The sequence below is a fragment of the Candoia aspera genome, chromosome 9 (assembly GCF_035149785.1).
Source record: "Candoia aspera isolate rCanAsp1 chromosome 9, rCanAsp1.hap2, whole genome shotgun sequence".
Classification (NCBI taxonomy): Eukaryota; Metazoa; Chordata; class Lepidosauria; order Squamata; family Boidae; genus Candoia; species Candoia aspera.
The window spans coordinates 12,645,212-12,670,360 of record NC_086161.1 but is presented as its reverse complement, the minus strand read 5'-3'; the positions used below and the strand labels follow the sequence as shown (position 1 = coordinate 12,670,360).

At 44.4% G+C, this 25,149-nt stretch overlaps 1 protein-coding gene across 1 annotated transcript; it reads left to right on the top strand.

Annotated features, from left to right (window-relative positions):
- The first annotated feature begins 7,952 nt into the window (after positions 1 to 7,952).
- Positions 7,953 to 14,592, top strand: PGAM2 (phosphoglycerate mutase 2). The gene is made up of 3 exons (XM_063311206.1): positions 7,953 to 8,466; positions 10,892 to 11,072; positions 14,371 to 14,592. The coding sequence occupies exons 1-3, from the start codon at positions 8,053 to 8,055 to the stop codon at positions 14,538 to 14,540; spliced, it is 765 nt and encodes a 254-aa protein (XP_063167276.1). The 5' UTR covers positions 7,953 to 8,052; the 3' UTR covers positions 14,541 to 14,592.
- The last annotated feature ends 10,557 nt before the right edge of the window (positions 14,593 to 25,149 follow it).

The following is a 25,149-nucleotide window of genomic DNA, read 5'->3' as shown; positions in this document are numbered from 1 at the left end:
AGATAAAATGGAGTTTTTATTCCTGGTAAAGTTCATATTTTAATCACATGGCTGTAGAGGGGTCACTGTCAATTTACTAAAGCAAGATCTTGCTCTGCTGATAAGTTCAAATTTTCACAAACTTGAATTATTTCAAATATTGCCTATGGAAGATTCCAATTCATAGTTGGGGCAAGCATTATGTAACAGGCTGTACCTCCATAATCAGGCTGGCTAAGCTATACAGCCTTAGTAAGAATCAAAAGAATAAAGTTAAAATAGTGCTGTAATGGTTTGGTGTTTTGAACAAAAGCAGATGAAAAACTTCACTAGCACAAACAATGTAATGTGTTCAAGGCTTTCCCTCATAATCCATTAATGGAATTTCTTGCCGGGTCACAAAGGCAGATCAGTAACTTAGCAAGTGGTTGGCTTCAAATGGTTTTGATTTTTCTGAGGCTGTGGGTGCATATACTGCTCGCTTCTTTAGGCCTTCCTTGGTTGAAATGATTATTTCTTCATGACACTTTTTGTCATTCTGAAGTAACTCTCAGGTTAACTGCCTACAGCAGGGGTCAGTAACCTAGTACTTTCTGTGTGTTTGCCATGTGTGTGCTCACATCTGGGCTGCAATTTTTTGTCTGGTTGACTTTTCAGGCACAACATTCCTCCAGAGATCCATTTTTAAGTCTTTCAAGAAGCAGCATAAAAGCATTTCCTTACCCAGTATGCCTTCGTGGTAGGGCAAGCTCTATGTAATTACTGGGCTCCCATTTAATGCTACCAATTGCCTGCTATCAGGAGCTCTTTGTTCCAAGTATACAGTATTGGCAGGAGTAACAACTGACTAGAAAGGTGGTGCAAGCTGGTGTATACTATGGAATAAAATCTGGATTGCTTTGGCACTGCCTTCCAAAAGCTGGTTTCGTAACACTGGCTGTGAGCATGAAGACTGATTAATTGATTGGCTGTGTTCCACTGAGATCCTCTGGGCTCTTGTCAGTACCTTGTAAAATTCATTGGATAGAAACAGATTTTGCTGCAACGGGCATGCGAAGTTTTAACTATTTGACAGGGCAGCATGTACAGGAACGCAGTCCTAAGAATAGTGAAAAAGCCAGATGTGTTCCCAGTTATATGTAGATGATCTTAATTTGGACATTTAATATACATACACATTTTTTTAAGGTCCGAGTTCAAAAAAATCCTTCAATCTACAATTTGTAAATAATGTATTTCATTTTCCATCCTTGCTAATCTTACACAATATTGGTGATGCCCTCTATAGGCAGAGGTTTTGCTAGTGTTTTAACAGATTAATGCTTGGATGTGCTAACTTTGTAGAAATGGTTTTCCGTCGAAAAATGCAGGGTTGAGGTTCCTTTTTATTTATTTTTTTTAGTTTTGCACAGCTACAAGGTGTTCAATGCCAGAAGATGTTTTGGAGCACATACGCAAGACTGTAGTATCTATACCCTTTGCAGGCAACAGGAATCTTGCATTTCCTTTACCAAGATGTCACTAGAAAAGATGCCTTTTCCACAACAGAGCTGCATCTACAAGTGAAAAAGTGTGAATATTAACCTGAGCTGGCAGGTGTTAGCCCTTTCCTACATCTCCATGGATGTGATCAGTACCTATGTCACACACAAAACGGAGTTCCTCTCCATGAAAACAGAAGCCACTGCCGTGGATTACATCATTTGTTGATCATGTTGCCCACAAGAGCCAGGTTCACAGCAGTGCTAGAAGCTTTCGTGAGAAACATTCAGCAATCTCCCTCTTAAGAATACTGCTACAGGTCCTGAAAAGCCCTAGTTTGAAAGTACAGTGGGATAATCTGCAAAACATTGATTTTTTTATTTTATTTTCTTTCCAGAGTCCTATGATCTTGGCTCTAGAAAGCAGCTAAAGAATTGTGTGTGAATGTATGTCAGGTTCCCAAAGTTAACATTTCCTGATTTCCCCCTATAAAACTCACCTAGTTTTAAACCTTATCTAAACCAATACTGAAGTTAAAATGCAAAGTTGCATATAGTATCACCCAGGCTATTTTAAAGAACAAGCTGCATATGAACCATCACCCCTAATACTGTTTAGTGAAAACAATTCCTGTGAAAGATCTCTTGATTCCTTTCCTGTCCAGCTCATTCCTGGAAGCTCAAAAGATTTGAGGTCTTTCAGGACCAAGAGGAATACTGTGAGATTTGAATTGTTTTGACTCCAAACTGGCCTGCCCTCCATTGCCAAATGCCATTCAGAATGTTTGAACATACCCCTTAAATTCTTGAGCTCTCATAATGTTTCTGGCTCCTTAAAATACAGATGTGGCTTCAGTTTCTTCAGCAAGAAAGGAATTGGAATAAGGTGGGCATCCTTTCTCTTTGGATCTGATGCTTCTCCATCCAGCAGGTCAGTTGTCACATGCGTAAATCTGTTGATCCAAAACAGAGCTACCCTTGGGTCATTTTAAACTTCTAAGGAAGGGGCTCTGGGGTGGTGGTAGTATTTCCAAAATGTAGCAATCCAGCCTTGCAGTGTTTGGAAGGCCTTTGCATTTAAAGCTTTTGTGGAGGTCTCAAGGAGAGATTGACCTTGAGGTCCACACCCCACAGGATCAGCCTGTAACTTGAAGATCCCTTGGAAAGGCTAAAGGCTCCGCATTGACACTGGCAGCATTATCACAGTGATATTGGCAGCAGCATCGGACAGGGTTACGGTTTTCCAGTAAGACCAGTTCAATCATATGCTTTTCCCATCTCAGCTACTTGCTGGAGTAGAAGAATCAGCAGAAAACATCAGTTACTGTAAGTAGGGAATGTATCCCTCCCAGCAGAATGTCCTGGTTTTCACCCATTTTGTCAACCAGAGCGGTCAGTGCTTGACCCTTGAGATACTGCAACGGCAGCTCCCGTGAGCTGAAGGTCAGATGATTGCACGCCAGCAACATTGCCCCATGCTGCCAACTGCCTGCCCGTAACCACAAATCTTAAAGGAACAATGATCCCCAGCCAGCATGGCCATGCTGGGAGTTGCAGTCTCAACATGCCAGTGTGAGTGTGATGGAGTTGAAATCGAAGTTTGTAAGTAGGGGACGGGACCATTGATGTCTCCATCCTCTCTCTCCTCCCACCCCCCGAAAGGCAGCTTTGCGCGTTGCAAACGGAAAGGGAACTGCTAGAAGGCCTTCCTGGGACCAGGCCGCTCGGTCTCCGCAGAGCGGCAAGCCCACCGCAGGGGAGTCCCTTGGATGCTCTTGCTGCGACAAAGCCTTTTGCCATCTTATTCGGGAGTAGCCCCGGAGTTTTGCGCCCGCGCGGCTGAAACCGCCGCAATGCAACACGGCGCTGAGCCCGGACGGGGGGGGCGGTCCGCCGCCCGCCTCCTCGGAGCCCCAGCGGCGGCTTTCGGGCCCTGCTTCGGCTCCGGGCAAGGGCGTGACCGCCGCTGGCCAGGCTAGCAGAGGAGGCCGGGAGGACGGACGCGCAAAATCTCATCCGCAAAAGCGGGCAGGCTCTGCAGCGGGGCGAAGAGCTGTTCCCGCTTTCATCCTGCAGCAACGCAACACGCCCCTTCTTGCAGAAACCGAGAAAAGCCCCTAGCAAGCAAAGGCGAAGCCGGCGCCCTGCGCTGACTCATTCGGCTCCGTGGGCGGGAAAGGCCGAGATAGCTCCGGGGAATAACCCAGCCCGAAATGGGGCAGTGGAAATCTACCGCTCCCTTTCTTCCTTTTCCGACCGAGGCTCCCTTCCCACCCAACCTTAAGTCCCGAGGGCTCTCGCCGCCGCAGCGCCCGCATTAAAGGGGTTCGACCAGGCGCGCCCCCTAGCGGCCCTGGGAAGCTAAAGCAGGACTTCTGGGCAGCGCCGTTTTCTGCAGTTGAAACTTGCGAGTTTAACTCCAAAAATGACATCTTACCCTGCGTTTGTTTACAATGAGGTATCATTCGATTCTCCGTTTGAAAAAATCTCTCCCCTTCTCCGCCTTCAAGGTCATTTGGGGAGCGTTGGAACAACTTGCAACCGGCCAGATTAGATTTGATGTAAAATCAATCCCGCACTCATAACGTACTAATAATGCGATCTTCTGAGTTCTGCTAGGTAACGCTGTACAGCAGTGTTTCTCAACCTTGGCAACTTTAAGAAGTGTGGACTTCAACTCCCAGAATTCCCCAACCTGCTCTTAAGCCTAAAAAATTTCCGACAGGGTCTACTTGAACGGGTACAAACAACGAATTGCTAACAAAGAACATAGAATGACAACAGTAGCATGACAATCAAGTCCTGAACGTGTGCTTTGAAGGTACAAGCAAACAAAAATATTTCCACCAGGAAGTGAAAATAGCATTAGAAATGCTGCTAGATGAAGGGACTACTGCATAACCTTGAAGAAAGAATGCAAGGGCAGATACATATACATAAGCTTAGCCCTGAAAGAGAGGGGCCAGTGAGAAAGAAACCCAGGATTGCCCTGCCTTAATTCTCTTGGGCAGCCTTTCTTAACCTTTTGCCCCTGGAGGACCCCTTGAAATATTTTTCAGGCCTCAGGGAACCCCTGCAAATTCAGGCTCAAATATAGGCCAGTTGCTAAGCGAAGCAGTCATTAAGTGAATCTGACCCAATTTTATGACCTTTTTGTGGTGGTCAGTAAGCGAATCGCTGCAGTCATTAAGTGAACCATGTGGTCATTCCTCATTGATTTTGCTTGCCAGAAGCTGGCCAGGAAGATCAAAAATGGCAATTATGTGACCATGGGATGCTGCAGTGGTCATAAATGCAAACCAGTTGCCAAGTGCCCAAATTGTGATCACGTGACCGTGGGGAAGCTGTGACAGTCGTAAGTATGAGCACTGGTTGTCTTTTTTTTTTCAGCACCTTTGTAAGTCTGAACCATCACTAAATGAATGGTCATTAAGTGAGAACTACCTGTATATTTGTTTCATGCGTAGGCCTGTGTATATGCATTAACAGTGTTCTTAAACTAAAAATAAAGAATGAAACTTACCACTTTAATGTGAAGTTGCTCAAATTTGAAATAATTTTTTAAATAAATCATGATCTCCCAGGGAACCCCTAGTGACCTTTGCAGAACCCTAGGGTGCCACGGAACGCTGGTTGAGAAACCCTGCTCTTGGGTGTAAGAATGGGGGAGAAAGATGCTGTCAGGCTTTCCAGATTCGGTTATCTTGAACAGACTACGGCAACAATAGAGTTCCAGTAGTCCTTGTGGGATCTATTTCCTGGTCTGACCTATGTCGAAGGGCTGAGACTTGTTCAGCCAAAATCTGCCATCTGTAATTTAAGTCCATTCAATCTGCTTCCGATTTCTGGAGCCCCAGAAAAAGTGGGTGCCTGGAGCCCTTGGCTTTGGACCATAATGGAGGAGCTTACCTCCCTTGGAAATGTTTATGACCCAATTTGGTTGTCATTTGCATGGGGTGATGTGATTGGTTCAAGAAAAGTCAGTAGTAGATGCTGGAGCTGAGCAGGTAAGAGGCAGTTTCTTAATCAATACTTAACTGCAGTTTACACATCATACTCTTTCTTTAAACTAGGTATTGCCAATTTCATTTTTGTCTCCCCTTTCTTTCCTCCTGTATCAGATGAATACTTCTTGGTCCAAGATTGTAACAGACAGCTATGTATTTTTTTCTTTAGCTGGTTATTAATGAACAGAGATTAATCTTCTAAGGGATATTAACCCCGTATCTGCCACTGGCAAATATAGCAATTCTGGTTCTTTAAAGACTTGAGGACTTAAAAGACTTGAAGACTTTAAACTACAGCCTTGTTTACCCATCATGCAAAGCCACATTGTAATTGTTGTGGCATAGCATGGTGCTGAAAGCAAACAGTTGTCCAAGCATGGTTTTAAAAATCCCCACTGTATGTGATCTTGTCCAAATGTTGCACAAAGGGACTACCATTCTTTTGAGGAAAGACAGCATCCAAGGCTCCAATCTAGTGTCGTCTCAGAATATGTTCCTCCAAGCCACCAATAGCTTTGGCCCACAAGTTATACTTATAAGGCGCACATCTCAACTGGGAGAAAGGGAACAAAGCATATTCTAGTTTACCAATGGTATGTGAACACACCCAAAAGAATGGGAGAAGGTAATACATGGTATATACATACTTTGATGCAAAAAGTGCTGCAATCAAGTAAACCAGTAGACTACTTTCCTTAGCTGATAATCCCAACGAGCTGGAATTGGCTGGATTGGAGGAAGCTTTCAATCTGAGTCAGCCAAAATTGCCTGTTCTGCTCCTCATGTTAAATCTCCTATATTTCAGCCAAAGGAAGGAGATAAGGAACAGAGGCAGAGGTTCCTCTGTGACAACAGACATATCTTTCAGTGTATGCAGAGAGGGACATTTTTTTGTAATAGTTCGTAGCAGAGTACTGTATACTCAGAGACCATGATGCCATCTGGGAAGGACTCTGGGGATAAAGGCACGCTCCACTTGACAGACAAGGAGGTCGTATCAAAAGAGGAAGCCCGTAGAACAGCTCTTAAGTCCAAAGTCTAACATTATTTAAGTTCCCCTGGCCAGAGATTCCTCCTATCAAGATTCCAGTATTGTTCATGCCCCCTTGTGGCCACCAAGAAAGCAGCTTTCCTCAAACCTGATGTTTTTTCCATGGGTTGGACTTCAGCTCCCATAATTCCCAGACACAATATTTTTTGCCAAGAAAACAGAAGCCCAGCACCTTTGGAGGGCACCAGGTCGGGGACAATTGCAGCACTACAAACTTCTCACTGTGGCCCACAGTGCCATCTGGTGGCCCAGGTGGAAGCATTCTAGATTTTTATGGATCCTGCAGCTTTTGTTTCTCTTCCAATAATGGTGATGCTCCTGCGAGAAACCAAGTTGCACAAACCATCTCTTCCCCCTGTGGCAGTGCTCAGTGGCTCAGTGGCCTTTCTGTACCGCATTAGAGCTGGGCTGCCAATTATACAGAGGAAAAAAATAAAGCCTTGGCCTGCTCTTTTTGTCTTCAGTTTTAGCATTGGCCAAGATGCATGTTTAATCAGATCCAGCTTTAAGTATGCACAGCTCAATTCATATGTCAGATCAAGGTTTAATGTGTGGTGTGGGCCTAGCTGTTGTGATTTACCAGCCCTAGTTTCAAGCTGAATGGATTTGGGGAAACAATTTCATTGTCCTTTCCCTTGGAGGCTGCTCCCTAAATATTTTAGTGCAGTGTTTCTCAACCTTGGCAACTTGAAGATGGGTGGACTTCAACTCCCAGAATTCTCCATGCTGGCTAGGGAATTCTGGGAGTTAAGTCCACCCATCTTAAAGTTGCCAAGGTTGAGAAACACTCTTTTAGAGGGTGAGGTAAGCAAAGGGTGGAGCAATAAGAAAGGGAAAGAACAGTAAGATTTTGATAACTTCCAGCCTTTAACACTCTGCCTAAAATTCTCAAAGCTTTTTTTTGCCATGGCTCCTTCTTGATGTGGAGGATTATTACAGGAATCAGTGGAGTTGCTGCAAGGGAAGAAAGAGGCTTACAAAGCACCCACTGTGCTTCTGATCCAGAAATTCTCTGGACAGACTTGATTTTGTCTCTGCAGGAGAGAAGCCAAGTGATAAATACTCTCCATTAATCCAGGAGAGGGCTTTCTGCTTTGGCCCTAAGCCCAGATGGTAAGTGGCAGTTAAGAAAGGGGAGATTCCTCTCTGCTCCCAGATTGGTCACGGAGGGTGGGTCTCACCACCCCATTCCTCTCTTTCGATCTCGTAGTCGCAGGCCTCTGACCAGAAACCTCTCAGCCCTGCCAAGTCTCCAGCTATTTCTGGCCTACCCAGGAGAAGAAGATCTCTTCTAACTATTTTTAACCAGGAAGCCTTAGCCAGAATGGGAGGGCTGTTCTTCCGTCAGCATGAATGGCTCCGAAGATGGGGCTGCTTGGCCAGGAGGAGCGAGGTGGGCAGGGCAGGGCAGAGGACCTGTATAAATAGCATGAGCCTGGTCATTCCGGGTGCGGGTAGCTCAGGGCAGCAGCCAAACTCGGCTTTCAGTGCTGGCTCCTTGTTGAGGCCAACAGTATTTGTGTCCTCCAGAGTAATGCCAACCCACCGGCTCGTGATTGTGCGCCATGGCGAGAGCACCTGGAACCAGGAGAACCGTTTCTGCGGCTGGTTTGACGCTGAGCTGAGTGACAAGGGGAAGGAGGAGGCCAAGCGTGGGGCCCAGGCCATCAAGGAAGCAGGCTACGAGTTTGATTATTTCTACACCTCGGTGCTGAAGAGAGCCATCCGCACCCTCTGGTACATCATGGATGGCATTGACCAGATGTGGGTGCCCGTGGTGCGCACCTGGCGCCTGAATGAACGCCACTATGGGGGCCTGACGGGCCTCAACAAGGCTGAGACTGCAGCCAAGCACGGGGAGGAACAGGTCAAAATCTGGAGACGCTCCTATGACATTCCACCACCACCCATGGATGAAAAACACCCTTATTATAAAGTTATCAGCAAGGTCAGTGGCAGCACAGCTCTTGGCAGAGGACTAACGGGGTGGTGGTTGGAGTGGTAGGTTAGGACTGCAGAGAAGTAGATTCAAATACCCATTTGGGTAGGAAGTTTGGGGGTGACCTTGAGCCTGCCTGCCTTCCTGCCTGCCTTCCTCAGTCTAATCTGATTCTCAACAGGGCCATGAGAATAAAATGCATAGAGGGAAGGGAAGAGTTATTTTGCTGCTTGAATTATTGGAGGAAAGGTCCAAAATATGGGTAGCAAAAAGCTCATCAACCGGCTCTTACAACCTATTTAGAGGGAAACCTTCTTACGTTCCTGCAGCAAAGATCTTCCATCTGGGCCAAATACTGTGCAAGAAACATGGAGGGTTCATTCCTCCGGGAGGAAAAGTCCGTCTTAAAAAATGGAAAAGTCTAAGGCTTCACATAACCCTCTAATCTAAGCTATAATGTGCTTGGATTGGTTCTGGCTTGGCTGGCTGTAGGATATGTTAATCTAGGTGAGGTTTATTCAGCAAGCCATGGCTTACTTGGAAACACAGTTGGAAGTAATCTAACTCAGGTTCCTTATCAGTGCAGGATGAGATGATTGTATGATCTCTGCTTCAATATCCCCAGCAAAGAAGAGGTCAGCGTTTCCTGATATTTTTAAATTAGGAATGAAGAATTGATTGGGGAGGTTGAATGTGGGATTTATTATGCACGGGCTGTTCTACTCAGATCTCCTCCTCCTCCTCTGTACACCTTTAGTTTCCTGAGCCTGTCTTACACAACAGTAGCTTCTCTCTTTCTTAACACCTTAAACAAGTCTTAGCTATCCATGTAAAGGTAAGGGCTCTTATATCCCACATCTCTACAGCTGCTTTTTAAAAACTGAACTGAAGCTAGACCACTGGGAATTGTATGGCGCCCCTTTAAAAAAATACCTACAATAATTTTGAGAAAGATCACGATGTTGACCCAGAAGTGATTTTCAGTCCGGTCTTGGCCCAGAATTTTGACCCACAACAAGGTGGCGGGAGACTACAGGCCAACACTGCGTGTTTCACTCATTGCACTAAGACGTAATTTGCCTACCCTTTAGCATAATTTGCAGTGGTTAGTTATTTTATTTTATTTATTTTCGTATTTCTTTACTGCCCATCTCGTAACGACTAGTTGAATGAGCCATAATGCTCTGGGTTCACTTATCACTCTTAAGACATCAACCATGTTTTCTAAGCCATAATAGAGAATTGAACAAACCATGGTGTAATTTAATGAAACGTATAAAGTTAGTCTACAGGCAGTTAAGGATGCTACTTAATTAGCTCTTTAGAGGCTACTTTGCAAAGTCTGATATCCCCTGCCTCCGACTTCAAAGCTAATTGCAAAGAACATGGAAAAAGTGGATAGAAGACAAGAAATCTTATTTTCAAAATAGGCAGCATTAAACACCTTTGACCTCATGCATGTCATTTTTATTTAATAATTCAGTATTGAAGATACAGCTTTCCCTTTCTGTAGTGTATGAAAGCTTATGCCACAAGACATTCATTAATCTTTAACCTGATACATTTTGAAGATTAGTCAATCCTTAAAGAATATTTATTCTTTTTGATACAAAAGACTAACAAAGTAACTGTCTGGAAATTATTCAAATGCTATTAGTCATAATAAAAGAAAGGGAGGGAATCAAGCAGTCTCTATCACACCCTGGAATACATTATTCCAAAATGTCACAAATAGTTTGTTTTTTCTTGTATTCATCAGCATTTAACTCAGAACTCACACACACACACAGGTGCAAACATATCTCCACCTTCCAAATGTGCATTACAAATATTGGAAGAAAAATCATGCTCCCCCACATTTAAACTAGAATTGGAAAATACAGCAGATAGGTGTCTTCTCCTACACTGCTACTTTATTGTGCTATTTTTCAGCAATGTCCAAAAAATGCCTGCTGTATGCCATATTTGCAAGGACAGGTAGTCCTCATTTAGTGACTCCCTTGTTTAGCAACTGTTACAACGGTGATGAACAAGTAACTTTATGTCCAATCCTCGTATTTATGACCTTCACAGGTCTGTAAAGCAAAGGAAAGCTAAAGTAAGATTATAAGCACAGTGGCAGTTTCTCTTAATGACTGCTTTGCTTAAGAACCGAGTTGTGAGTCCCAAGTGTGGTCACTAATCATGGACTACCTGTACCAGATTAACACTGAGAGAACATGAATTGAAATCCATTGGAGTTCCCCAACCTGGATGGGAAGATCTGGTGAAGGAAGGCTATCATGCATATTTTGCTCACCGAGACATTTATTCTTTACCCTTGATCCCTCTCTCCCTCTAAGAAGTCATCCCCAAACTCTGCGGTTGACCCAAAGCTTTCTGGGCCCTCCCTCCCCAGCATTAACCATTGTCTTTTCTCTTTTGACCCACATAGGAACGAAGGTATGCAGGACTGAAGCCGGGGGAACTGCCAGCCTGTGAGAGCTTGAAAGATACCATCGCCCGGGCCCTGCCCTTCTGGAATGATGAGATTGCACCCAAGATCAAACAGGGCAACAGGGTGCTTATTGCTGCCCATGGCAACAGTCTTCGGGGGATTGTCAAGCACTTGGAAGGTAAGGCCCGCCACACATCTGCCGTCACCTTGCCATGGGCATAATCATAGCATTCATATATTTTTCCATCCCTCTTGCCTCATATGACCTCTGTCTTTGCTTGGATGGGGAGGGAGAGGTAGAAGCTGTCAAACCAGTTCCATTCATTCTTTTTTCAAGTATTTTCATCAGAGAAAAGCACCTTTGGATCTCACCCCCAGCTCTTTTGCTCTGGCCTCCAGATCATACATGTCAGTGTTGAACCATTAAGTGGTTTGCTTGTTTATGGTTTAATGAGTGTGCGCATCCAGCTAACAGGGTTGCTGTTGTGGGGAAAATAGGAGGAAGAAGGAATATTAGGTATGTTCACCGCCTTGAGTTATTTATAAAAAAAATAATAAAGGTGGGATATAAAATAAATAACTGTAGTTTGTTAAACAAACCATGATTTAGTATAATATGCAAAAGGTTAGCCCTCCTCTCGCTTTTCTGGATTTGAACTGAACACATGCTCTGACACACAGCCCCTTTCCGGTTGTTGCTCAGTCATACAGGTTAGGTCCTGGCACTCATTTAATGGTATATGCAATTCTGGTTGCCTGGACTGACCAACCAGGGTAGCTTAGAGAGTTGCTGTAAGGCACCACAGAACAGCTGAGTCCCGGCCTTCGTAAAGGAGTATATCACTTACAGGTGACCTTTAGACCGGCAGAGTGTCAGATTTGTGGCTTCTCAGATATGTACTCAGGCCCCTTCCTCCTTGAACCTTGAGGGCTTCTGTCTGCCTTCTCAGACAATCCTGACCTTTCTGCAGTATCTTCTGTACAAAGCATCTTCCTAGAGCACAGGGCCTGTGCAATCCATCTTAACAGAAGGAGAATGATGGTTGTACACCATTAGACCCAGCCAGTGCATCTGGCTTGGGAGTTTTCACATAATGGTCGCCATGCAGAGTATCATGTCTGCCCTTAGAATGGTTGACATAGTGGACATGGCCAGTTACTAGACTTATTTCCCAGAAGGCACAGTGGTAACCTTACTTTCTATCCCCCCTACTCTACCAAGTCTCTATCATCCAAACTCTCCCTTCCTTCCTTCCCTCCCTCCCTCCCTCCCTCCCTAAAAAGGCATTGGACTACATCCATCCCACCTTTTTATTTTTGAAGAGGTTCTATGGGCTGTATGTGGGTCCAGAGGCATCGTTGGCCATAAAAATGATGCCAGAGCAGCCTTCCCAGTTCAGTGTCCTCAAGGGCTGTGGACCAATTCCCAAAATTCTCTAGCCAGGTCATTGCTGAGAATTGGGGCTGAAGACTACACATCCTGAGAGCACCCAATTCGGAGAAGGCTGGACTAGTCCTTATTATAAGGAGGTTGGGAACACCAGCTGGGCACCAAGATGGGAGTCCAGGTCACTTTGGCAGCCCAGATCTCTCTGCTACCTACATTTCATTTATTGACACTCTTTCTGTATCAATGGTCCTGGAAAAGCTGCTCCCAAGCCTCGGCTGCGGTTTGAGAAGAATTGAATATACTTCGACATGCTGCCCTCTGAAGGTTGTGTTGCTATTTCCAGTCGGGTGTCACATTACAAAAGTTAAGAGGGCCAGTTGGGAGTGTTGCTCCTACATGTGGTTTCTTCCATCTCATTCTTGGGTCTCACTAGTAGCATTTCTGCCTCCCCTACCTCTTCCCCAAGAGCCTATTTCCCTAACATCCCCAAAAGTCATGAGTGTTGCGAGGACACTTCTCACAACTAAAGAGGAAGATAAGACATCATTTGCTTTGGCTCCAGCAAGTGTTCCAGCTCTTTCCAAACCTCTGCTAATGCCCTGCACTGGTAGCTGCTGAGATGCTTCATAAGGGTTCTCATATCTGAATTGCAGAAATCCTGACCACCACTAGATAGCATCTAAGACATACAGAAATATCTAACCCATTGCTTCGATCTGGATAGCAGTTCCAACAGAAGCTGTAAGAGGCTGCTTGTGTTTCCTCGCTACTTCTGGGGTTGTGACCTCAGCCAATTAGTAGCTACTCCCAAGGCTTTTCTCATCCCTCTTTGAAGCCCTCTGGACTCGATTTTGCCTTCTTTGGCTCATAGACCCAAACCCTCGTGGAGTCCTTTTTTAATTGCTTGTAAGATGAATTGCTTTCCATGGTTTATAATCTCAAAGCGGTGGAGAGGGATGGAGTTAAAAGCAAACCTCATGAAGATGCAATATGTTTAAACACTATGCGAACTGAGCATTTAGCAATTTAACTAATTGCCCTGGTGATCAAGAATTTCACGAAAGTGTGCGAAGAAGCTGGTGGGAAAGGAAAGATGGATTGGCAGCTATGGGGAAAGGAACTTCATTCATCAGATCATAGGAGTAGAGGGCATTTTGGCCTCTTGGGAAGCCTGGCTGGCTCCGATGCTGTCTAGTTTTAGATAATAGCAGAAGACATGCTTGTTTATCTTGACATTTGCAGAGGTAACAAGGGGCCTAACACCAAACTCGCTTCCAGTGAGTTATTGCATGAATTAAGACATTTATCAGTTTGATAAACGCTTTGAATTGTGGTAAGGTTAAGTGCCGCATTTTTCTTGTTTTTATGGTTTGGTCCTGTTGTCTGCTTTAAGTTGTTTTATTGTAAGATGTTTTCCCGTGCACCAGCCTGGACTCCTTGAGAGAAAGAGCCATGTATAGAGAAAGAACCTTTCTTTATTCAGTCCACAGAGCAGATGCTTCCCCTTTCCCACAACCTTCTTAGCCTGTAGATTTATAATGGGGGGAGAGGGGTAGTTATTTTTTTTAATCCCACCTTTATTATTTTTTATAAATAACTCAAGGCAGCGAACATACCTAACACTCCTTCCTCCTCCTCTTTTCCCCACAACAACCACCCTGTGAGGTGAGTTCGGCTGAGAGAGAGTGACTGGCCCCAGGTCACCCAGCCGACTTTCATTCCCAAGGCGGGTCTAGAACTCCCGGTCTCCTGGTTTCTAGCCTGATGCCTTAACCATACTGGCTCTCAGTTATTAGGCTGGCTGCATGAGAGCCAGTTTGGTGTAATGGTTAAGGCATCAGGCTAGAGACTGGGAGTTCTAGACCTGCCTTGGGCATGAAAGCCGGCTGGGTGACCTGGGGCCAGTCATTCTCTCTCAGCCCTAGGAAGGAGGCAGTGGCAAAAACCTTGCTGAGCAAACTGCAGGGTGTTGTCCAGGCAGTCTCTGAGAATTGTACATGATTGAATGGCTTAAAAAAAAAGCTGGCTGCAATGTAGAAGACTTCTGTGGATTATTATCTGACCTTGCTCCATTGTCTCTGCACAGGGATGTCTGATGCTGCCATCATGGAACTCAATCTTCCAACTGGGATTCCCATTGTGTATGAATTGGATGCCAACCTAAAACCTACAAAGCCCATGCAGTTCTTGGGTGATGAAGAGACCGTACGGAAGGCCATGGAGGCTGTGGCAGCTCAGGGCAAGGTCAAGAAGTGAGAGCAATAGCCAAGGGGCATTGGTGAAATTAAAAGAAAATGTGGAAACCCAACTTGTGTGAGTGAGATCTTTGTGTTTGGGAACAGCAAGGACAAAGGGTGAAGACTGTTGGACTTAGAAACGAGGTCCTTCTTGTTTTAGCAATCAGTGTGTTAATCATGGTGGCTTCCATACTGGAGCCCTTGAGTATTGCTGAGACCTGGGTCAGACAGTTCTCTTTCAGCCAGCTGCCACTAAAACAGAAGTTTCCCAGAAACACCAAGGTCTGCATGACTTAATGGCAGACCTTCTGCAAGCAGTCATTAAAAGTAGGAGGCTTCAAGGCACCAAAGTTAGTTTTGCAGGGAGGTACAGATCTCACTTCCGGCACCAGCCTCCTCTCCCCAACCAACCAGAGGGAAGATGCATTTCACAACCACAAAATACAAAGGGTTCGAAGGTCTTCTCTCCTTGCCAGTCAGCTAGGATTTAGCAAACCATGATTACAAAGCAATTCATGCAGCTCTGGCAGATGAGGCGACTGGAAACATTATCCAGATTGGCAGCTGTTTCAGAGAAAGCCACTGCTTTGCCTCACTTCCTGTGTGCATATGTGTGGGTGCGCACGTAGAGGGTGAATAAGAATGCCTTAATGTGCAGGCTGCTCTCCGGTACTGACACAGTTGGTTGGAAGATGCCTCCAGAAAATGTTACGTGGGAAAGAAGAGTCTTTAATTTGCAGCAGGAGTGTGGGTGTTTTGCTATCAGTGATTAATAAGGCTGTACTTTATATACACTGCTGCATTAGGAAAATGCCTTAGTCATTGTATAAGCTAACTTTATCTTAACCCCACAGGCTTCCTCCAGTCATGAAAGTAAGCATTGAGGAGTAGCCTCATTATGACTGGGGAGACCCAGATTCACGTCCATCCTCAACCATGGAAGGTCAGTGAATGGTCTAGTCGCTACCTTTCATCCCGACCTGCCTCAAAGGGTTTATTTTATTTATGGCATTATATTTCTGTACTAACTGCCAACACTTCTTGGGTGCTTCATCAAAATGTTATTCTAGATTACACCAATATTCATTCAATGCCCTTAATGAAAAACCCCTGGAGCAGCCTATGCTATGTCACTTTGGTTATCTGTAGCTGCAGATCATCATGTGCTGAATAAATACAAAAGGAAGACCATAACTGGACAAGAAGACACTTCCCCAGGAAAGTCTATGCAAGGCTGTCCAGGAGAGAATAAACAGGGGAGATGGATGTGACTCACAAAAGGGTTGCTTTCGTTAAACAGCAAGTTTTATAGCCCTTCAGCCTCTCTCCCTTCCCCCTGAAGTTGCTTAGTTTAGACATCAACAAGGGAAGGTTACATAATAATGAGGATTAACTACATTGCTAAGAGTCTGGCAGGTACTGTAATGGGCAGTAGAAATAACCTCCACGAACAGGACGAAGAGCCACAATGGTCAGATAAAAGAAATCTCATTCCGTGGCAGAAATGTAATTTGAGAAAGTGTCTCAGACAGGACCTCCCTAGTTCTCATGAAGATAAAGGAGGGAGGAGGGAGGCACATTCAGACGTGCAAGATCCCATTACTGTAACCTTATAATAACATAGTATTAACATTCATAACTCTGGCATCCTAGTCTGGTCTACCTTGAAGGGCTGACAGGTATTGGGCACCTAACAAAGACAAAAGGGGGAAAGAATTATCTAACTAGGGTTAGAGTGGAAAGCTTGCTACTGTGCAGCTCACAAGAGTAAATAGGAATAGGTGTTAATTAAAAAATGTGGTCAGTCACAGAATAGCATGTTGTGTGACATTTTCTAATAACTTTCCATTTCAATCATAGCGATTACTTCTAAATGTGAATCTAAGTTAGCACATGTGAATTTTGTGCCAAATTTGAGTGATGTTATTTCTCCTTCGTAGTGTTGCATCAGAGATGCCGTAGACTAGAAGTTGAGAGCTGGAAACCTTAGGCAATGTGCAGCCTTTGAAAATGTGGGTGTGTCTCTTGGACTTCTTCAGAAGTGGTTGACCAACTGGAAATGTTAAAGTGGACAGAAGGTGGAAAGGACTGAATTCATGCCCAGAGAGTTTGAATACAATATACACCTACATATTTAAATTTAATGAACATGGAAACAGAAATGAAACCAAATTTAATGTTAGTCCTGCCATTCCCAGTATGTTTTGGAACATGGCCCTCAAAAGTTGTCCATCCTGGCCTTAAGCTAAATGCAGCTCTCCTCTGAATCTTCACACCTAATGGCTCTGGAGCAGTTATTACTTTTCAGCAGGCTACTGTATTAACTTATTCCAGCTCCTACTTTCCTTCTATGGATGCAGCTGCACTGTGAAAGTTTTGAAGGCTATTTTGAAAAACCACCTACATTTTGTCCATTTATGCAAATGAAGTAGGCTGATCTACTTGGAGATACCAAGAATATAGAGCCAAAAACAGAAAAGAAGGCAAGTAACAAACATAGCCATTCAAAGTCCACTCCGGAAGGACAATTATGTCTAGATTTTAAAACTGTACAGAATTACTGCACAAACATTCCCCCAATCTGGCTTTGGAAACACAGGAAATTCTGTGTCCCGTCTTGTGTGTTGCAATTTTAAAATATCCATAAACCTTGCAAGAAGCTTTAGACTTCGTATGGTGTCCTTTATTTCTTTATTTTGAATCGTCTTAACCTTGGTGAGATTCCTTAACCCAGAAAGACAGCCTAGAATTCTCAGTTTTCAAAGGGCAACTCTGCTGGATCTCCATCAAGCACAAAAGCAGCCCCCCAGAGTGGCAATTTGGAGTGGCAGCGGAGGAGAGACACAGTGATGCCTAAGACAATTCTGTGGGAAGATGCAGATCCCGAAATGAATCATGAAAGTCCATGTTGCCAGCAAAATGGCTGGAATTTAATCTCTGCAATAGTGGGGAACCTCATCATCTGCTGATGAAAAGGATTGGAGGAAGAGGTAATAGTAGCAATGTCCTGCAAGGTGGCAGTTTATAAATAGTGCTGAATCTCCCCTCCATACCTGATAGAGACCATGGAATATCTTTATTCTATGCAAGTAATTTTCTTTCTTTTCTATATTCCAGCACATGTGATATGGAAGGTTTCTCTTATTTAATTTCCTAAAAGGGAGGGGGAACAGAGTCCTTCCCCCACCCGAAAAGGGAGGCTCAGCTATAGATAACATTTGTGCATGATAATATATATCTCTAGGGATCCACATTTAGAAATAATTGCAATTATAGAATTACCAATACTACTAATATAGTAATGTGGTGTTATATTAAACACAATAATAAAGATAGGAAAATTCTTCCTTGCGTGGGAAGGTGGGAAATCATCTAAGCAGGGTATAACCTACCCATGCTCTCCAAATGCCACTGTCCAAGTGCTCATCTGTTCCTCAAGTAACATGCATAGGCTGCATCCCCCAAAATAAGTGTGAGCGGAAGGGAAACAAAAAAGCAATTTAAGCGAAATGCCATCAATTTTACTTGCTTTCTGCATATTGAACCATTTCCTGTCACATTAAACATAATTCAGCATTACTTTTGGGAAGACTTGGTGGGAGAGGTCCCACCCATCCTGCTCTGCTGCAGCCCTTTCCTTCTCACAGTGGATAACAATAGGTTAAGCCAGTGTTTCTCAACCTTGGGAACTTTAGGATGGGTGGACTTCAATTCTCAGAATTCCCCAGCCAGGCTGAAAGTTGCCGAGGTTGAGCAACACTGGGTTAAGCTTTAAATTAAGCTAGTGGCTTTCTGGACATGCCCATGTAATCTTCTTGACAACAATATGGTGGTGTTTGCTGGGCCTCCTTTGGGGATGCTTTTCAACTTCCCAATCCAGCCTACAGAGTGCTTTTCCACTCAAGGGCTATGCTGGTCCAACCCTTGCTCTCCCACATTTTTCTAGAGGGCAGTCAAATTTTTTTCAACTCCAGATTTCTCCAGAAACCTATTCCAGGTCCCAGTTTTGCATCATACTCAACAGTTCTTTCCAAACCACATACAGCCATCCTTTGCTCTTGCATTCGCCTTTATTTTCAACTCTTTGCTTTCAGAAATGTCATCCTTCCAACTGATGACCTTTGCTATTTGTCAAGCAAAGTCAAGGGCTAAGGAAGAATGCTGCTGTTTGTTTGTTTGTTTAATTTCTATAGCTGCCCGTCTCAGCAAGTGACTCTGGGCAGCTTACTTTATGTTTCTAGAGCTCACTTCCTTGGAGAGGAATGGCTGTGCTGGCTGAAAATGGTGGGAATTATAGTATAGCACATCTTGGGGCTACTGAGTCTGGGAAGGTGGACTTTGATTAAAGAAGCCTTCCTGGGATTGGCTGTGTGCCACAACGCACTCAGTCAGCAACTTGCCAGTCCCATGTTCACCGAGGGTACAATAGAAGCTGGGCTTGGTGGTTAGTTCATGGATTAGTATCTGGGTTTGTACACTGTTTAGTTTAGGCTAAAAATGGAGGGTTGCTACTGGAGGTGAAGTCTGTTGGGTGAACCAAGCCACCATGTCAACCCATAATATGGTTTATGGCAGTTGGAGGCTTAGTATATTTTGTGAGTATAACGATAGCATTCTATTAACCTCGACTTAATGGGTGAACTCAGAAAGCTGGAATAATTCCCTGAACCAAGTGTGGAGGGATAGGGCAATAATCTTGATGAAGGAATGCAGGAGCCATTAGGGGAGGAGAAGCAACAATTCAGTTTTGGGGAAAAAACTCAAAATAACCTCACCTTGATTCTGTAGATATAAGAGGGAAACTCCAGTGGGTTTTCAAGATTCTGTTATCATACCCTAAAACAATGAAGTAGCATCCCTGTAATCCTTGTGGTGGCTGTCTCCTGACTTGGCCTACCTCAAAGGGCTGATACCATGTTAAGCTGATTGTGGGTAAGTATGTCACATAAGCAATAGATTCTGGGGAATGTGATGGCTGTCTATAGGCTTTCAGCCACTTCTTTCATTAAATGCATTTGATCACTGCAGGATTAGGGACATGGTGCCTGCAAGCAGCAAATGACTTGCTGTCCTCCAGGTTTCCTGTCATATCTGACCGCAACTGTCTTTAACGTTCATTACAATTTTTTTCTAAAAGAAAAATAGGTAAGTTGGCACGATGAAAAGCAAAGCACAAGTCTACAGCATCATGTTGATTCCCAAGAATGCCTCTACACCCCACAACTAAAAAAATAAGGAAGTGACTGCAGCCCAGTGCTTGCCTTCTCTGGGAAAGATGGCCAAGGGGATTCCTGAGAAGCTAGGTAGGCAGGCACATGGAAACAGCCTTGCCCCATTGCCCTCTGATAAATGGGTATAACTCTACCTCCTGTGGCAGACCTTTGCATACCAGCCAGTTGCTCTTGAAATGCCAAAAGCAAGCCAGGAACCCAACAAGTTGGCTATGCCATGCCAGTGAAACAGTCTTGGAACTGTAAAATTGGGCAGGACCACAAGGTTCAAACCTCTACAATTCAACTACTGTATCCATGAGGGGTGTCTGTCCAGTAGCCTCTTCTCAAGAACCTTTCAAAATGGAGAACCCACAATCTCCGTAAGTGGACTGTTGCAGTATGGGACAGATCGTAGTCATTGACTGGTAGACGTCAACTCGATGGGAGCCAGGTGAGGGGAAAGCTGGGAAGTGAAGTCTGTAGCCCAGTCTATAACTGGATTGCTAAATCTTGACATTTCCAAATTCAGTTGGGAAACTCTGGAGAGCTGCATTATGGATTATATGAGGTGGTCTGGCTTGACCTAAAGGCAGTGAATTCTCTTCAATGGAATGGAGGTTCTCAGCCTGATGCCCTCATATGAATTATACTTTATCTGCCAGGAGCAAAGCTGGCTGGAAATTCCAAACAGACCAAGTCAATCACCTGGAGAACCTTAAGTTGAGAAAGGCTGGCTGGGACTGAGGTGGGTTCATCCTTTGCATCAAACCATCCTTGGGTGTGCTTGGCCTGACCTTTGGGTGCTATGTGAATCTCTCCCTGTTGTGTCTGTCAAGTGGTTGTTGTTGACTCAGCTGGGTTGGGTAAACCAAGTCCTGTGGATCATTTAGCTTTGGTTAATCAAGCCACAGTTTGGCATAATGTCTGATCGTACCCTGATGGTGATGCAGCTGGCCCTCCTTGCGGTTGTAAGAAGAGTTGATGATCAAAGAGAAGGAGCTGTATGGAGGGCAGGGGAGACTGGGCTGACCTGTCCTTCCTCCCCCCCCCCCCCCGCAGGGTCCCACATCTGGCCTGCAGAACTCCAGACCACCTTTAAAGGGCTGCAAAAAGAATTCTCGTTGCTGTTCTCTCGTGGCCTCACAGAATTGCACAGTCCGGGCTGCGGGATGCGTAGGGATGAAGGCGCAGGGCGAGGCGTGGGTGGGCAGAGAGGCGGCCACCTCCCCCCACTTCCCCCTGTTCACCCCACCTGTTAGAAGGCTGACTGTCAGACAAAGATGAATAGCCTGCGACTCTTTTTAAAAGGAAGCCAAGGGGGTGGAAAGAGCGACCTGTATTGAGCAGTTCTTGGGGGTTGGATGATGATGATGATGATTAACGCAAAACAAAGCCAGACACAGAAGGTTATTCTCACCTCTCCTGGAAAGAAAGACCGTGGGAGTCAAACATCGGGCGGCAGCGAAGCTCCGCGCGCGAGAAAGATCGTGCGCACAGGCCAAGCAGGGGAACCGGAAGAGGGCTGCGCGTTCCCACGGTCAGCCGCGCACACATGTGTCTGCAGCAGCAGCAGGTGCTGCGACAGCGCGGCGAAAAGCCCGCGGTAAATCTTCTGCGACGGGGCCGGGAAGGGGAGGGTGGTCTCTCTCGGCGGCCGGACTCGGCTATTGCGGGATATAATTCGTCGCGGGAGTGGGCGCGCTTCTTCCTCCGCGCCGCCAGCAATCCCTGGCGCGCTTCTTCGGAAAGGAAAGCGGAGTGAAGCCGCTTTGATGGAGGGGAGTAAGAGGTCGGCGCGGGGGAGAAGGGACTTTTTTCTGGGCCGCTTTGCTTAGCGTCCGTCTCTTACCCGGCGCTAGCGCCTCTGCCAAGAGTGGGGTGGGCGGCTTGGAATCACGTGCCCCACCAAGTTGTCTTTAGTAGGTGTTGGTGGTGGGGTGTGTGTTTGTGTGATTTCTTAACCACAGGTAGATGCAGAAATCAGAAGGAAGGAATCTGGTAGCCCTTTTTCAGTCTAACCAATGTTATTCCAAGGCATCAGTTGCGGATTTCAGACTTCAGGCGTGGGGTAATTCAGGCTAGGGAGGGGTTGATGCATTTCAGGTTCCAGTTCAATGGAGGTGAATCCAACAAGGCCTTTTTAATGGGCTGGGATTCCTGGGGAGAAAGAATGTTTGGTTGCTGAGTTGTGGTTACGTGTTGGACTAGGACTGGGGAGACCCAGGTTCTGGTCTTCCTCTACCATGGAAGCTCCCTCTGGGACTTTGGGTCCCTCCTTCTCTGACAGCCCAGTGTATTCCGTGGGAGGCTGTTGTGGGGAAAAGCTGGAAGAAAGAGTGCTGTGGTCGCCCCTTTGGGTGGTTGGAGGAAAGGTGGGATGTAAAGAGAACACCATCTAGTGCAATTATGCAAGCAGAATCTACAGCAGTGTTTCTCAACCCTGGCAACTTGGAAGATGGGTGGACTTCATCTCCCAGAATTCCCCAGGCAGCATGAAATGAAGTCCACCCTCTTCAAGTTGCCAAGGTTGAGAAAGTTGCCAAGGATGAGAAAGATCAGTGTTTCTTAAACTTTTTGCTCTCAGGACCCCTTCCCACTTTTAAAACTTGTGGAGGACCCCCAAAAGAGCTTTTGTTTGTATGGGTTATATTGATCAACATTTACAGAATGAAAAATAAAAATTGGCCCATTCATAGGATGTTTATGTATTGAGTCATGTAAAAATAACAATATTAAACTCATAAGATATTAACATAAATAAAATATTTTTCATGGAAAAAAACCTTTTTTTTTAACCAATAAAAATAATAATGAATGATGTAAATTTTTGAAAACATCTTCCATATCTGGCAAATAATTTTGATTTCACGGACCCCTGAGAGGGTCTTGGGGGATCCCCAGGGGTCCTCGGACCACACTTCAAGAAATACTGGTTTAGATGATATAGTAGTAGTATTTTGCTCAGTGAAGTTCATCATCTCATGAAGAAGCATGAGAAAAATGGGGAAAAAAATGTAAAGAACTTTGGGAATAGTAGAATATGTATGTTTTCATTTAGCCATGTTTTCTATAGGAGATGAACTTTTCTGAATGGCCACATGTCTCTTCCCCAGGTATGTGGCAGTGGTGTACTCATCTACCCTTGGCCAGAAGCGGACCTTGCGCTGCACAGCGGTGATCAATGCTGGCATTTGGGCTGGAAGCTTGATTCTGGCTACTCCCGCAATGGGACAAAGGACAATCAAGCTGGGGAAGTTTTGCTCCCCTTGAGAGAGGTCTCCTTCAACTAGTATCCCCCAGATTGTGCTGAATTGTGATTACCATTATTCCCAGACAATTGTGGATGGCTAATCAGAAGGAAGTCTTTTCAATAGAATGCACCCCCTTTTCTGTGATGGAATACGATATCCTGAAAGTTTGAAACAGTGAAGTCTTCTTCAAATCAGCTTAAATTCCTGGAGATTTCATGGATATGTCCAAGGTAATTTCTTGATATGGAATTGGTTTGTCATTGCCTGTTTTTGGGGTGCTTTTCAACTTCCCAGCCTGGCATACCAGCGCTGAGATTTTTGTGGTGGTCTCTCATCCAAGTGCTAATCAGGCATAGTCCATTTTTGGGGTACCAGGCATAGAGTGTTTTGAGTTTTTTTTGTTTTTAATTCTCTGGCCTTATTTCTTTACACTTTATCCATTATGTGGTTGTTTTTACCTCTGTGGTATTTATAGTTTTAGCTCTTTTTCACTTGTTTTTAAGCCAATTGTTGTCCTTTTGTATTAGTTTACATCCTAACCTTTTTGGCTAGACTGGAAAGGAGATCAATGATCTTCCAAATATGGAAGCATTATGGCTCTGTGCCTCCCTTTCCATGAATCATTTTGGATGAAGTTGCTGGAAAAGGTAATTCGGCGACATCTAGAGCAGTGTTTCTCAACCTTGGCAACTTTAAGATGTGTGGACTTCAACTCCCAGAATTCCCTAGCCGGCATGGAGAATTCTGGGAGTTGAAGTCCCCACATCTTAAAGTTGCCAAGGTTGAGAAACACTGATCTAGACGGCTGCAGATTGACTAGTCTTTCTGGAACTTGATTTATATATATTGGAAAACCATCAAAATAAATGTGGCAAGTCGCTATCATATGGTTTCTCCTTTTTCACAGGTACTGCAAGTGTCTCACCAGGTGGACAACAATACAGGAACATCTTCCTTTTTCTACTGCAGAAATCACAGCTACAATGTATAGCCCGCAAGTGAGCCATTCTGTATCTCCGTGCAGCCATCATCACTTTGGGATAGAAATGCCTTTAAGTTCCATGAATGAGACAACCAGCTACACTAGGGCTGTCAGTGGGCATGGGGATTGCAAAGGAGCTTCAGATCGCCCTCTATGATTGTTGCTTATTTGAATGTAACCTAACAGTATTCTTCCTGGGGAAAAAAATGTTGCTTTTCATATTGTGTTCATACGTGAACACATAATGAAGAAGGTTGATGTTGTGATGAGGGTTCGCATTGTGGAGAGAAAGAGAAATGAACCATGAGTTTGAAAGGTGGAGGGGCACTTTGAGATAATGGACTCCAGTAATTGTATCCCATCAGTACGTTGACTGCCCCACTCATGGAATGCACAATATCCCAATACATCTTTCTAATGTATTCTTCCTCCAAAAGTGATTTTCCCCTAAGGGCTTTTCTGACTGGACTTTCAGGCACTCACTTCTTCCATGTCTTGCTGAATATGTGTTTTAAAGCGGTGATCATATCCATTTTATTTATTTATTTTTCAAATATTGTCACCGCCCATCACCGACTCTGGGTGGTTTTACTTGTTACCTGAAGAAAGGCTATTTAAGGTTGCAGAAGAAGGTTTCTGTCTACACTGTGAAACTGATTAAGGGGTTGTGAAATTGATGCGGTTGAGTTTTCTGAAGAGATCAGGTTGGAAAATGGAAGAGAAATTTTTCTACATTTCAGTCCTACTTGGGAGAATTTTGGTTGCAAAACTGTATCATTGAATTATAATACCTCTTGGAAAAACCTAATGAGAATATCTGCAGTGTGTTACCATGTTGTATTTTAAGAGGAATGAAATGCAGACTTCAGTGGCTTCACTTTTGTTTTTGATGCTTTGGTTATCATTCTGTTTAATTAAGAGATCTAAAGAACTTGAAAACTTACACACTATTTGGTGACTTGAACATGATTAATAAAGGTGTCCTAAAATAGATCCTGGAATTTTCTTATAATTAATATGGGTATCTTTATTGTGTGTGTGTGTGTGGTGGGGAATGAAATCCTAAGTATATTATATTAGGAAGTAAAGGATCAAACTATATGATAAATACAATCTAAGAAAATGTTACTTTTATGTGTACAGATGCCTTTCCTCCATTCCAGATACAGTATCAACCTCAGC